Source organism: Arachis ipaensis, chromosome B6 (genome assembly GCF_059453495.1).
Source record: "Arachis ipaensis isolate K30076 ecotype BB chromosome B6, ASM5945349v1, whole genome shotgun sequence".
Taxonomy (NCBI): Eukaryota; Viridiplantae; Streptophyta; class Magnoliopsida; order Fabales; family Fabaceae; genus Arachis; species Arachis ipaensis.
The window spans coordinates 146877620-146891972 of record NC_142441.1 but is presented as its reverse complement, the minus strand read 5'-3'; the positions used below and the strand labels follow the sequence as shown (position 1 = coordinate 146891972).

General features: G+C 29.2%; 2 protein-coding genes across 2 annotated transcripts; one reads left to right on the top strand and one right to left on the bottom strand.

The window, feature by feature from the left end:
• Positions 1–1126: 1126 nt before the first annotated feature.
• ASP5 (aspartate aminotransferase 5) lies at positions 1127–5715 on the top strand. Its single transcript, XM_088489635.1, has 12 exons — positions 1127–1394; positions 1582–1662; positions 1782–1823; positions 2488–2682; positions 2867–2905; positions 2995–3084; positions 3175–3283; positions 3379–3488; positions 3834–3977; positions 4170–4336; positions 4613–4877; positions 5251–5715. The coding sequence occupies exons 2-12, from the start codon at positions 1582–1584 to the stop codon at positions 5380–5382; spliced, it is 1374 nt and encodes a 457-aa protein (XP_088345761.1). The 5' UTR covers positions 1127–1394; the 3' UTR covers positions 5383–5715.
• Positions 5716–6807: 1092 nt separating this feature from the next.
• LOC107605399 (putative receptor-like protein kinase At1g80640) lies at positions 6808–13781 on the bottom strand. The gene is made up of 10 exons (XM_016307273.3): positions 13471–13781; positions 12906–13079; positions 12561–12805; positions 11855–11987; positions 11649–11712; positions 11249–11345; positions 10515–10617; positions 8440–8558; positions 8272–8361; positions 6808–7419 (listed from the first exon to the last, which is right to left on the bottom strand). The coding sequence occupies exons 1-10, from the start codon at positions 13619–13621 to the stop codon at positions 7234–7236; spliced, it is 1362 nt and encodes a 453-aa protein (XP_016162759.1). The 5' UTR covers positions 13622–13781; the 3' UTR covers positions 6808–7233.
• Between the last annotated feature and the right edge of the window lie 572 nt (positions 13782–14353).

The window sequence follows — 14353 nt, the reverse complement described above, 5'->3', positions numbered from 1 at the left end:
GCAATGGATTAGTCACCATGCAACATTTATTTTCATTAAAAAAAAAAAAAACATATTATTATTGTTTTAAATTTTATATTTAGGTTCCGCTATTTTACGCTAACATTTATTCAATTTTTTTATTCTCAAGCATCAACTGAAATAAGCTATTTTAATTTTGTGAAATTAAAAAGAAAAAGTAACGAAGTAAAACAAGTTTATTTAGAAAACGAAGGAAAAAAATAAATTAAAGTTCAAATAAATTGGATTAAGTGAAAAACAACAAATAAATTGAATACTCTATGTTTGACCTCAGGCTTGAATCAAACTTCAAACAAGAACTGAAGAAGTACTTCTTTGTTATTTGTTAGTCAATTTTAACATCAATTTATGAACTCATAAGCAATTACTAAAATAATAACTAAAAATGTCTTTTTCGTGATCATGAGCTCAAAACTACGTCCAAAGGCCATAATTAAGAAGGAGTGAAAGTGAATAGAACTAAATCGAGATAAAATATTAATTAGTTGTTATAATTTATTGTTAATAATTTTTTTTTTACTTGTTATATCATTATACCACTTAACAAGTTTATTTTTAATAGTTCATGTTTATTTTTTGTTGTTAATTTGTCGTTGAAATTAACTACGGAGAACCATTTAATTTTTTTACTTAATAACAATATTTTTTAAAATTTGATTTTTTAGATTGAACCAATTTTTGTTTTTTATAAAGAGATAAACAAATTTTAGTTGAAAAAAATTAATTAAAAATATAATTTTTAATTATTTTATATAATTTAATAAATAAATATATTTATTATTTAAATATAATATTATATTAATAAAAAATAAAATTATTTACTATAAAATTTTAATTTATTTAATAAATATTTTAAATAATAAAATTTAATTCAATCCTATAATTTTACTATTTTATTTCAAACATTAGAATTCAATTCAATTTTATACTATTAAAAATTTTTAAACAAGTTGTAAGAAACTTTAAATTCAAATTCTCATAAACTCAATTTTAGTCTACCTCATACTAGTACAGTAGTAGCTTACCAATCCAAACATTACAATAATCCCGTGTGAATTGTCAAGGATACCCTTCAACAAAAATCAATATTATAAGAATACATTATGGGACAAATCAAAATCCCGGTGACATCATATCTAAAGTTCTAACCTTATATTATAATCATAACATTATTATTATAAACATGTATAAAATCACAAGGTGATAAATCAAACAACGTGAGGCTCGTCTAACTTCGATCTCTTCGCCCATATTCTTTTCTCTCCGCTTCTTCACTTTGTCACTACACTCATTCACACTCTTTACTCATAAATTCTTAACTTTGATCTCATTCTGAAGTTAGCTTTTCTCTTCTTCAACCCCAATTCGCTTCGGTACGCCACTTTACCTTTTTTTTTATCTCTTAATTATGAATTATTAATGATTAATAATTATTCACACCTCAAATATTCTACTTACTTCTGTTTCATTAATCATCCTAATCATTTCTTTTTAACTAATCAACAGTTTCTATCCTATATTCTGAATTGTTTGTTAATTTCTAATTTGAATTTGTTGCAGATGGCATCTGCAGTGCTATCCATAGCTACACAGTGTGTTTCTCCCAATGCTTCTTCACTGTCGATTAACGAAACCCACAAGGTACTCCCTTTCTTCAGAAATTGCACCAATACACACATTTTAATAATTAAATTATTTTATTTTATTAAAAATAAGAAAAGAAAATAACTGGTATTGAACTTTGGTGTTGAGTTGAACAGGGAAAGGCCAAGCTTGGAGGAAGTACTTTGAGATTTAGCAAGGTAAATATCTTATTAGTTATTACTAGAATTTTTTGTTAAATTGTTTCTTTCTTTTTTTTTTTTTTTTTTGCATAAAAAAAATTTCCTTGCTTTGGTTAGTTGGTTCACTATTGATTAGTTATTACTGTTTGATCAACTGGGTAAGACTTGGTAATATTTTTTTCAACAACTATACTTTTTTTTTTCTTTTTGTAAAATTATACTCACTTTAATCAACAAAATACAGTGACGTTGTTTGATTCATGTAATTGGCTTTACCTAGTGAGGAATGGATTTTGTTTTTGTTGTTGTTGTAATAGTAATATCCTCACTTTTGCAACTTTTTGTTAGTTGTTCAATTCAAACTAAAAGATGTTTATTCTTTAGTGGTATGAGGATAGACATGTTATGACTAGATCTTCAGTGTTGTATGATCCAATTCCACTTGGTGACATACGGCTTTGTTGTTGATGTTCAAAATCAATTCAAATTGAGAGTTATTATATTCCCCCTTTTCTGTTGATATTTGAATTTTGACAAACTATAAGTTTGTGATTTAAAGGTGTAACCATGAGGGTGACTAGACATTCAAGTTTTTCAAGATCTTGAATTCTTTTTTTCTTTTTCTTCTCCCCTCCCCCCCCCCCCCCTTTTTAAATCTGGTTTTAATCATGTTTATTTGCAGTCTTCTGGACGGATCTCTATGACTGTTGCAGTTAATGTTTCTCGATTTGAGGGCATTCCGATGGCTCCTCCTGATCCAATTCTTGGAGTATCAGAAGCATTTAGAGCAGACACAAATGATGTCAAGCTCAACCTTGGAGTTGGGGCCTACAGGACAGAGGAACTACAGCCATATGTGCTTAATGTTGTGAAGAAGGTCTATGTTCTTTCCTTGATGGTGTGATGCAGTGATTTGATGACTTATTTTCATCCTTTTTTTTTATAACTGTTGTCATATGTTTGTTGCTAATTTTACTTCTTGTTCAAAAAACCAGGACTTTCAAAATTGAGTGAACATTGATGATTGATCTGATATTTTTTTTTTCTTCCTGAATGTGTAGGCAGAGAATCTTATGCTGGAGAGAGGGGACAACAAAGAGGTAATTTTCTTTGCATCATATGCTTTTTGTGTCTATCATGGAATTATTTCCCGGTAGATTATTGACTATGATTTAACTTGTATATGCAGTATCTCCCTATTGAGGGTTTGGCTGCATTTAATAAGGCAACAGCAGAGTTGTTACTCGGAGCAGACAACCCTGCAATCAAAGAACAAAGAGTACGTAGTGGATTCAGTGATTATTATTTATGATAGAGTAAAAATCAATGTTTTATTTCTTTGTTCTTTTGTTTTTCAAAATACACTCAGGTTGCTACTGTCCAAGGTCTTTCTGGAACCGGTTCTCTCAGACTAGGAGCAGCTCTGATAGAACGATATTTTCCCGGGTCAAAAGTTTTGATATCGGCTCCCACCTGGGGTGTGCAATTCATTCCTTACCTCTGTCAACTTAATCATTACCTTTAAGAAAAAAATGGGAATTCATTCATCATGGCTAACAATACTGTCTTGCAGGTAATCACAAGAATATTTTTAATGATGCTAGGGTCCCATGGTCTGAGTACCGTTATTATGATCCCCGGACAGTTGGTTTGGATTTTGAGGGCATGATAGAAGATATTAAGGTTATATCCTAATTCAGAATTAAGAACTGTGTTTTGTTGTACTTTCTAGTTAATCTTTTTCTCTCTTGTTCATTTATCTTAGTTTTTTATGCCTGTTATGCTTTCTTCTTTTATTATCAAAATTGATGTATTGTTTCCAAATGTAACTTTCACTTGAAGTATATAATCAATATCATTCTTTTAATTATGATATGTTGTTGCACTGTAAAATTGTGTTTGACAAATTAGTGATAGAAATTTGAATAAGAAATAGAAACACAGATTTTCTCATTTAATTTTTAAGCTCAATTCTATTCCGTATGGAAGTGCTTTCTTGCCTAATTGTATACTTCTCCATTTTCATAGGCAGCCCCTGAAGGAACTTTTGTGCTACTTCATGGATGTGCTCATAACCCAACTGGTATTGACCCAACACCTGAACAGTGGGAAAAAATAGCAGATGTAATTCAACAGAAGAACCACATTCCATTTTTCGATGTTGCTTACCAGGTACAAATCTTTTGGTAAATAAGCAATTATTTTAGTTCATTTTTGTATTGTTTGTATCAAAACACTATTTGCATATGAAATTGTGAAAAATAATTGCTGTAGATAAAAATATGGATACTTTTTATAAATGGTAGATATTATATATAGTCTGGTTCACAATGTTACTATATTCTAAATGGTTTAAATTTTTAGGGATTCGCTAGTGGAAGCCTCGATGAAGATGCAGCATCTGTGAGATTGTTTGTGGCACGTGGCATGGAGGTTCTTGTTGCCCAATCTTACAGTAAAAATCTTGGTCTCTATGCTGAAAGGATTGGAGCAATGAATGTCATTTCATCATCTTCTGAATCTGCAACAAGGTATGATGAATTGAGCTTTAATTGTTTTCTTTAATCATGGTTTAAGTAAAAGATTGAATCAGTCTACTTTCTTTACTTCTCATGCATGTTTATTCCCTTTCTAGCAAGGTGATTTAAGTACAAGTAGCATGAAATAGTTGGAATCTGATGCTATATTGATATGAAACCATCATCATGACAAAATGCTCAATCATTTAAGAAACATATCGTTGATTTCATTTATGCCTTGGTAATGTTGATTATATAATCCACAATTCTGTTCATATGCCTTTTCAGGGTAAAGAGCCAATTGAAGAGGCTAGCACGACCAATGTACTCTAATCCACCAGTTCACGGGGCCAGGATTGTCGCCAACGTTGTTGGAACTCCTGTCCTTTTTGATGAATGGAAAGCGGAGATGGAGATGATGGCTGGAAGGATAAAGAATGTCAGGCAGAAGCTATATGATAGTATTTCTTCAAAAGATAAGAGTGGGAAAGATTGGTCATTCATACTTAAGCAGATAGGCATGTTCTCGTACACAGGCTTGAACAAGAACCAGGTATTTGAGTCACCTTATCTTCTCTCATTTCTTTGAATCTATATCTTAATATGAAGGGTAAATTATGTCTTTTCTTGTTTTGCTCCCAGTCAAAAAGTTAATATGATCTCTCGAGATATAGATGGCGTTACCCTAAATACCATTATATTTAGCAAAATATGACACTGTCCTCTCTAGTATTTTTAAAATCTGACACTAAGGGGAGGTTAATGTAGATATGATGAACCAAAGCATGCTCAGGATAATATCACATAATGTTAAGGACTTAAGGAGAATGAGCATAATTTGTCATGATATCAATATGTAATTTGTTGTAGCTATATTGCTATTCTTATTCTATTTTCTGAATGATTTTCTCCTCTTGGTTGATCAGAGTGACAATATGACCAATAAGTGGCATGTATACATGACAAAGGATGGAAGGATTTCACTAGCAGGATTGTCATTGGCCAAATGTGAATACTTGGCTGATGCTATCATTGATTCATACCATAATGTCAGCTGAAAACTCAAGTTAAATATGCTCCATAACCAAAACTTCTATTTTTGGTGAGTGTTATATAGCAAACCACTGTGGGTGACATACCTGAAAATAATAATACAATTATGTGTGCATTGATTTGCCACACATGCATGTACCTGAAGGACACTTAGGAAATTTTGTAACCTTTAAAGTTAAGCAGTATGAATCAAAGTATTGATGCATAATGAGTTAGCTTCTCATAGACTTGAAGCAAGTTGAATCTAAAGCTTGATGAATAATGAGTCTATTTCTTAACATTTATGGTTTGTAAGATTGAATAGACTATGTTAATAACAGTAGTTTTGTTCGCTATATGTGCTTCAGATGTTATCAGTTCTTTTTGTTTCGAATTTCTTTTTCTTTCTTTCTTTATAATCCTGCTTTCAGTATATGATCAAATAATTTATTTTGATAGAAAAATGTCAACCCGTGTTGTTATTCTTTTAGGAGTAAACCATCAATTTTTTGTCAAAAAATAAGTTTTCTGGCAAAATGATTTCAAAAAGAAGAAAGAAAGAAATGACACGATTTTCTAAAAATGAATTCAGTATGACAAAATGTACAGTTCTTTTTATTTACACAAGCGATTGTGTATTTGATTTAAATTTTGTCAAAACACTCAAATTATTTAAAAGGTGTATACAAAAGATCCAGAAAAAATAAATAATTGATTGGAAACCATGATACCTAAATAGGCCAACACAAGTGCTAGTTATTTGGCTTACTTAAAGATAATGTCTTAGGTTTGATCCTTAACAACTAAATGTATGCAATGTTTGTGGCTAATTTCTTATTTACCAAAAGCTAAATTGAGAGATGTTAGGTGATATATATATTGCGCATTTGAATTAATACTAGTTAACTTTTTTAACTAAAATTATTGACCCTTTAATATTGTGTAGAGTTAATATTTAAATAACGTTTGGGATTTTGGGTATACTGAAAATATCTCATAAATCAAGCTAAGATACATCTTTTTACCATTAAAATTTGGCACAATGCAAATTGAGTAAGTTCAACACTTCATTCCTTACTTTAGTTTACATGAGTGTTACTTCTATTTCAGAGAGAACAAGGTGCAAAATCTTTATACTCAAGAGTCAAGAACCATGTTCTTGCATGGACCATAGAAGTGCATTCTAACAGAATTGATGCATGCCTCACTCAGTCACTCATCCTCATAGAACTTACCATATTAAAATATCTTTGAAGATCTTCCCTAATTTATCTTGGTCCCACTCCCAAGGAGCCGGTTTCCAAAGAAACCATAGAAGAAAATCAGCCACATCACTTTTACTTCTAATGATTTAGTGAAATGATAATTTATTATACATAAATAAATTGATAGACCTGCATGTAAATTCTTGTTCTCAATATTGATACACACTGCTTTTGATTATTTAAATATCTCAAGAAAATAAGATCATTGAAATTATTCGTTGTTCCAAAAGAAAGTGCCACTATATACAAAATGTTCTCACAAAATGTGCAATTAGTTTATTCTTTACATTAGTCATGAACATTCTCATCCTCTTATACAGCATTAGGCTTAAGACAAGTTTGGTCGATTTTCATTTTCAATATTTCTAGTTATCAAAATTTTGCAGAAAAAAAAAAGTGAAAATTGGAGGGAATATGAGAGGATCTCTATTTTTTTTTATTTCACTTTTTTTCTTGCAACACTGAAAATAAAAACAGAAACCGAACATACCCTAATTATGATGTCTCTGTTTAGAATTCCTACCTTGATTATTAGGCCTAAGCCTAACTGGTTTTAGCAGCATGACAAAAACATGCCCTGGATTATTATCAGTATGTGATGTTGTCTTGTCTTCAAATTGAGTGACTAGAATTCTCAGCAACATCATCAATTGGTAAAACTTGTTGTGTCACTTGTGAAACTCTGAGTGTTCCTCCAAGCTCAACAGGCACAAGAGGAATAAGTGAGTGCAGAACATCCGCAATCAGCGGCCGGTAACTCGGCTCCGGTTGCACACACAACACAGCCACGGCAGCAACCTACACACAAAAAAAAAAAGCTTTCAATATAGCATAATAAAAATAATTTTGATGCTTAAAGAGTTATTATCATTTAATTTTATCCTTTGGGTTACATTAGATATCAAAGGTTCTGTTTGGCTATTGTCTTAGTAATCCAAGACAATAAAGACATGAAAACAAAGGACAAAAGATGTTTGATTACTAGGACATGCAATATTAAGGGACAAAAATTTGTGTCCATGCAAGGATGTGAATTGAGAGGGAGGAATTAGACTGATTAATGAAATTGTTTTTCCAACATGTCTTTGTTCTTCTTTTCCTTGTATATTTCCATTTTGCCCCTTTAAGATATTCTCATTCTAAATTCTAACCACTAGTAACCAAAGACAAAATCACAAAAGATAGCTTAGTTCATAAACAATTATATTACGTGTAAACTGAAATTTAGTTACTCGTATAAAATACATGTTGAAATGTAAAATACATATTAAAAATGAATTCAACAATATATGTATTTATATACAAATATATATGCACTTAGCCTTACTCCACACGAGAAAAATACTATTTTCAAAATGACATTGAGTAAATCTCAAATTTTTTTTCTCTAACTAAAATCACCTTAAGATAAATTCGTCTTTAAAAATTTTAAAATAACAAATTTATCCTTTTATATCTTTTGTTAGTGACAAAAGTGAGAGTTGATTAAAAAGGTTTTACACTGATAATACATTAAACTTAATTCATATATGCAAATGCAAGAACGTTTTACTAACTCTAGAATAAACATAGGATAATGAATGTAATTGCCAAAAAGGGTAATCCATAAAAACTGAAATTTATGTCTAAATTTTTACTAGGTTCTCAAACCTGGTACAAGTGCTTGAGATCCATTGCATCCTTAATCACAGGGTCCACAATAGTTGGAAGCATGGATCTGTCTGTGAGATGTGGCATGGCCTGCAATAATCAAGAATTTCCATGTCACTCAAATCCCAAATTCATTTCAATCCTTGGAATTAAAAACAAAATTAGTACCCATGTGACAATAGATTGGCATTGTGATGGTGCCAGTTTCTCCACAGGCTTTCTTCCTAATAGAAGCTCCAAAAGCACAACTCCAAAAGCATACACATCACTTTTATCAGTCAATTTACCTGGAATCAAATAATTATATAATCTAGTTTTAATCTCCTTATTAGTAGATAATCCAATATTTTTTTACAATATCTAATTAGCTACTACCACGTAGTATAAAAATTAACTACTTTTGTCAACATAAAAATTAAATATCGGAAAAAAAAAATATTGTTCCAAAAAGTCAAACTAGTAGGAATTCTAGCTGTTTACTCAATGTCCTTAAAAAATTATTGAAAAATATACATAATTCAAGTTTTTTATATATTTATTAAAAAATTTAAAAATTTCCACTAATAGCAGTCTTAACACTTCTTTTTTCAAAATTAGGAGTGAGACTCAAACCCGAAACTTCTAGGTGAGGATAAGGAGACTACACCATTTGAGTTATAGCTCGTTAGCATAACAGTCTTAACACTTACTCTAAACTAAACTCTTATTTATATCTCAAAGTTTAATATATACTTATAACTCAGAAAGGACAATAATTAAACTACATAACAACCCCACACCAAATTAATTAAATTTTCAACTGAGGAAAAACCTTGCAATGTTTCCCATCTTTGAGACAATAATCAAATCCTCCACCTCACTCAATGTATGCAGGGCTTACCACACTAGTTAGTAGTTATGATCATATATTATTTTTAAATCACTGACAAGAAGCAACTAGAGCAAACCATGCATGAGTTGCAAAGTGTAACAAACAACATAAGCAATTTAATAATGTATTATTTTATTAGAGTTGCTAGGTCACTTGGGGCAGCTGCTACATTCCCAATGCAAGAACACACCACAAGTTTGACAGATCATTTAGGTCCAAAAGAAATGTTATCTTGGATCTGCTTACTTGAAAACTTTGCAATTTTTGTTAAACATATTGGAATTTCCTTGTTAGTCATGATTTTCTAGGAATATAAATACAAAGATGCTAGAAAACATGAATTTATTTAAAGAAAAAGACATTTGTGATAATGGTATTAGGTAAAATATTCTATGTTTATGAATAAGTACCCAATAAATGAAACAAACAAACAAGTTTTTTTATTTGTTTTTTATATATTTTAGAGTAAATACCCTTTTCGATCCCTAACTATTTACTCGATGGACTTTTTATCCCCTAAAAAATCTAAACACCCAAATCGGTTCCTATCTACTTTGATATATGTACGTTTCAGTCCCTGGTTAGGGACCGAAAAGGGCATTTACTCAAAGTAGATAGGGACCGATTCGGGTGTTTAGATTTCTTAGGGGGTGAAAAATCCATCAGACAAATGGTTAGAGACCGAAAAGAACATTTACTCTAAATTTTAAGTTAGAGACACTTGTGAACACAATCTTACTAATAAATGGATATTATTATTTAATGGATGGATGTATCTACTATATTTATTTTTAAAATAAATTTACTTCATTAAATAAAAAGGGCATACGTGGATTGATCTTATTAACTATTGATTCCTACAAAGTACCATACTTTTGAAAAAGTTGGAAGATACCAGAATATTTTTTAAAGTAAATAATGAGTAAATTATTATTTCTAATTATAAAAATTCAAAATTTATTAATAAATAAAAAATAGCTTTATACTCATAAAGATGAATAAACTCTTATTTTCACTCATAAAAATTTAAAATGCTAATAAATCTATCTACGAATAAAATTATATTTAGATACTTTTGTCACGCAAAAATTTCCTTTCATTCATAAATAGATTTGTCAAGTCTTTTTAAATTTTTATTAGCAAAAACAATAATTTACTCATAATTAATTGATACCAAATAAAGTAAAAAAGAAAGAACAATTAATATTGGAAAGAATAACAACTAAGTACATATTAGGAAAAAAGATTGGAATCAAACTTGAAAAAATGAAGAGTGGCTTGATAATGAACTTATAGTTAATCCAAAAAATTAAACTAATAATAATAATGCAAACAAGCAAGCTTTTTTTATATAAAAGTTGAGTAGGCATACCATCTAAAAGATACTCTGGAGCTACATACCCCAATGTGCCTGAAAGCTTGATGTTGTTCTTATTTTGGGACCCATCAGTTATGGCAAGCCCAAAATCACAAATCTGATCATATTGATTAATATTCACAAAATAAGTATAAGTGTGTAATGGGGACTAAAAAATTTGGATATGGAAGTAGGAGGAGTGTTATACTTTAACATGATAATTTTTTGTGTTTTTTAAAATTATGAAAGGTACACAAATCGGACCCTCCTATTTATGTTTAAAAAATTTTAAAAATTTGGGGTACACAAATCGGTAAAAATTAAAAAAATTTGGAGTACACAAATCGAACTCCAAATTTTTTTAATTTTTTAAACACAAATCGGACGGTCCGAGTACAGAAATCGGACGGTCGGATTTATATACCTAAAAATTGGACGGTTCGATTTCTGTACCTCTTAAAAATTGGACAGTCCAATTTCTGTACCTCTTAAAAATTGGACGGTCCGATTTGTACTCCGTAAATTAAATCATCCCACATTTTAGAAAAATACCACAGTAGATCACAATTTAAAAAAAATCATTATTAACCCAATATTAAAAATAAAAATGTGTGTAATGGGAGCACAAAAGTAAAATTAAATTTTAGTAAATGCAATAACATAATATTGCTACATGTATAGTAGAAATTAGGACAAAATAAAATAAAAAATTAATATAGTAATTTCAACATGGTATTTGTCTTGTTTACCTTTGCATTGAAGTTTGCATCTAAAAGAATATTAGAAGATTTCAGATCTCTATGGATCACTGCAGGGTAACAGTGCTCATGCAGATATTTTAATCCTCTGGTTAAACATCAATTAATATTATGTTAAACACAAATGGAAATAAATAACAAGAAAAATGATATGTTATAATAATATCTTACAATCTTACAAAAATAAATATACTTAACTTAATTTATGACTAAAACTTTAATGTGAAAATTTAAAACTCTTTTGGGCTCTATAATTAATAATATAGATTAGAAATTTAAAAGCTTAACTTTTCATATTAAGGTATTAGACATATTTATTAGTATATAATAACATTATTATTCAAATAACAAGTGGGAAGATAAAGAATTGATTAGGTAAGATTATTATTGCCTTGCTGTGTCAAGAGCAATCTTCATCCTCATATGCCAAGTCAATGCTGAGCCATGAGAAGGTCCTTCACATAGTCACAAAATTTAGGAAAATATAGAGATTAATTAGTATATGTTCTTAATAATTGGCCTCATTATTACTATTATTATTTAAATTTGTTTCTCTGCTAGGTAACATTAAAATAAAATTAAGATAAGGTGTTTCACCATGTAATTGGGTTTCCAATGATCCATTGTGCATCAATTCATAGACAATAAACTTTGTAATTCCATCATTGCTACAACCCAATAAAGAAATTATGTTGGGATGCTGAATTTTACTTAACAATTCCACCTCATTCTGCAAAGTCATCAAGCTATTAAATATTTAAACAAATATTTAGTCATATATTATTATTATTACACCATCAATAGAAGTGTTCAATTTAACCACTTATAATTATCATATAAAAGTTTTTATCAATATCTAATTCAATAATAGTGTTGTAAAACATTTTTCACACTAATACTAATTAGTAATTAAACTTAAATATTTTATAAAAAATGGATAATAAGAAAATATTATTAGTATCAATTGCGCTAGGTCTAGCCAACAAACATTTTTAAATTACACTCCATATTAATTAATTGTTATTAATTAGTAATTATTTAAATTTTTTTTAAAAAATATAAAATTAATAATTATTAATTGAAGATGTTTAACTATACTTTTTCTATTAGTATATTAGACATTTTTGACAACCAGACAAAATCAACTGTTTTCATTAACTAATTATATATTTAAATTGTTTTTTAAGAAACAAAACAAAAAGAATTTATATTAGTTGTTAACAAAATACAGGTGCACAACAAAATTGAAAAAAAAAAAAACACTAAATTAAGGAAGAGAAAGAAAGATTATGAGCAGCATTACCTCAAATTCTGTCTCAGCATATTGATTTTCACAGTGAAGTTTTTTAACAGCAACATCCAAATTATCATCCAAAGTAGCCTTATAAACACATCCAAAACCACCCTCCCCCAAAATATTACTCTCCTTGAAATTATTTGTGCCCTTTTCTATTTGCTTATAATCAATTATTGGAACACAACCCTTCTTACCCACCATCTTTATAGAACTAAATTTGCTCAAATATGCCCCTTTCTCAGCATCTTGCCCTTCAAAATAGAAGAAAGAAACAAATTTAATGTTGAAAAAATAAAACAAGAATAAATCTCTGAAATGGAATAGTGAAAAGAAAAATTAAATAAGAAGTACCTGAGTTTTGAACACTTGTCCTTTTGGATTTTGATGAATGGCTTGTATGATAATAAATCCAGAAGAATAAGAGGCATAAAATGAGTGCACTAAGTGCAGTGCTGGCAACAACAAAAGCTATCACCATTTTCCTGTGTGAATCCATGCCCTGCTTTTCATTCTCTTGTTCAAAACCTGTTCAATAAATATTAAATAACAGTGTGAGCAAAAAAATAAAAAAATAAAAAAAAAGAAATATCCTTATTATTATTATTATCAGTCTAATTTCAAGCAATTAATGACAAATTAAGAGAGTTTAAGCAGAAGAGTAGGATCCAAACATTCAAAGACATGTAAAAAGACTAATGAGTAAAGGAGTTACTACACATTATCTGCATTAAGTGCTTACCATATGTTTTTTTTTTTAGAAATTTAAATTTTGAAACTCTTGGAAATAGAAATGTCATAAGAAGGAGCAGGTAGTGATAAAGACAACAAATGGAAGAAAGAAGAAGAAAAAGACAAAGAAAATGAAACAAATAGAAAGAGAGAGAAAGATAGGTGTTGAATGAGTAGAAGTAAGTACCAGGGGATGAAGGTGAAGAAGCCATTGATGTAGAAATGACTTGAATTTGAGGTGAAGGAGCAAAAGGGTAATCAATTGTTGAAGAAAGAACGAAACTTGGTTTGTGGAGAATAAGGAAGAACATGAGAAGCATTATTGTAAGAAGCTTCATTATTTTCTTTGTTATGTAAATGTCTGCCTATGGAGACATAGAGATAAAAGGATTATGTCAAATGAAAGAATGCAAAAGGATTTTTGAGGATGAAAACTGAAAAGGAAAACACAGACGCACGCATAAAACAAACACACTTTTGTGTGTGTGAGCCACCCAAATGAAAGTGAACGAATGTGTGTTTTTGGATATTTGAGGCTTCAACTCTTTTTAGTTTTTACCTTTTACACTTCAAAAAAAAAACACAATTTTTTTAAATACAAATAACTCCTTAACTTTTTACTTAAAAATATAAAAGTCTCTAATATTTTAAAATACGGAACATTTAAGTTATTTCGTTCAAAATATTTAAGGATAAATCAGTTTTATATAAAAATTTAAATGTCTCACATTTTAAATAGCAAAAAATGCTTTTATATTTTTAATTAGTTGATAATTTATTTATCGTTTATTTTTTATATGTTTTTTTTTTCTAAGTGTGTTTCTCTCTCTTTGAATAGTTTACTTATGGTAGAAATTGGTGTAAATGGTTAAATTATTTAGACTTGGTTCAAAATTCTTTAAATACAAATTTACATTCTTGCAATTCGCAAAGTTTTAAAGATCTGATTTGGTAAAATTTTGGTTTATAAAAATAGTTTATTAAACTTTGTCTTTTAAAGATGGTTTTCAAAAAATTATAGCAACAATATTTGATAAATTAAAAAATAAGAGTATTAAATTCTTTATAAA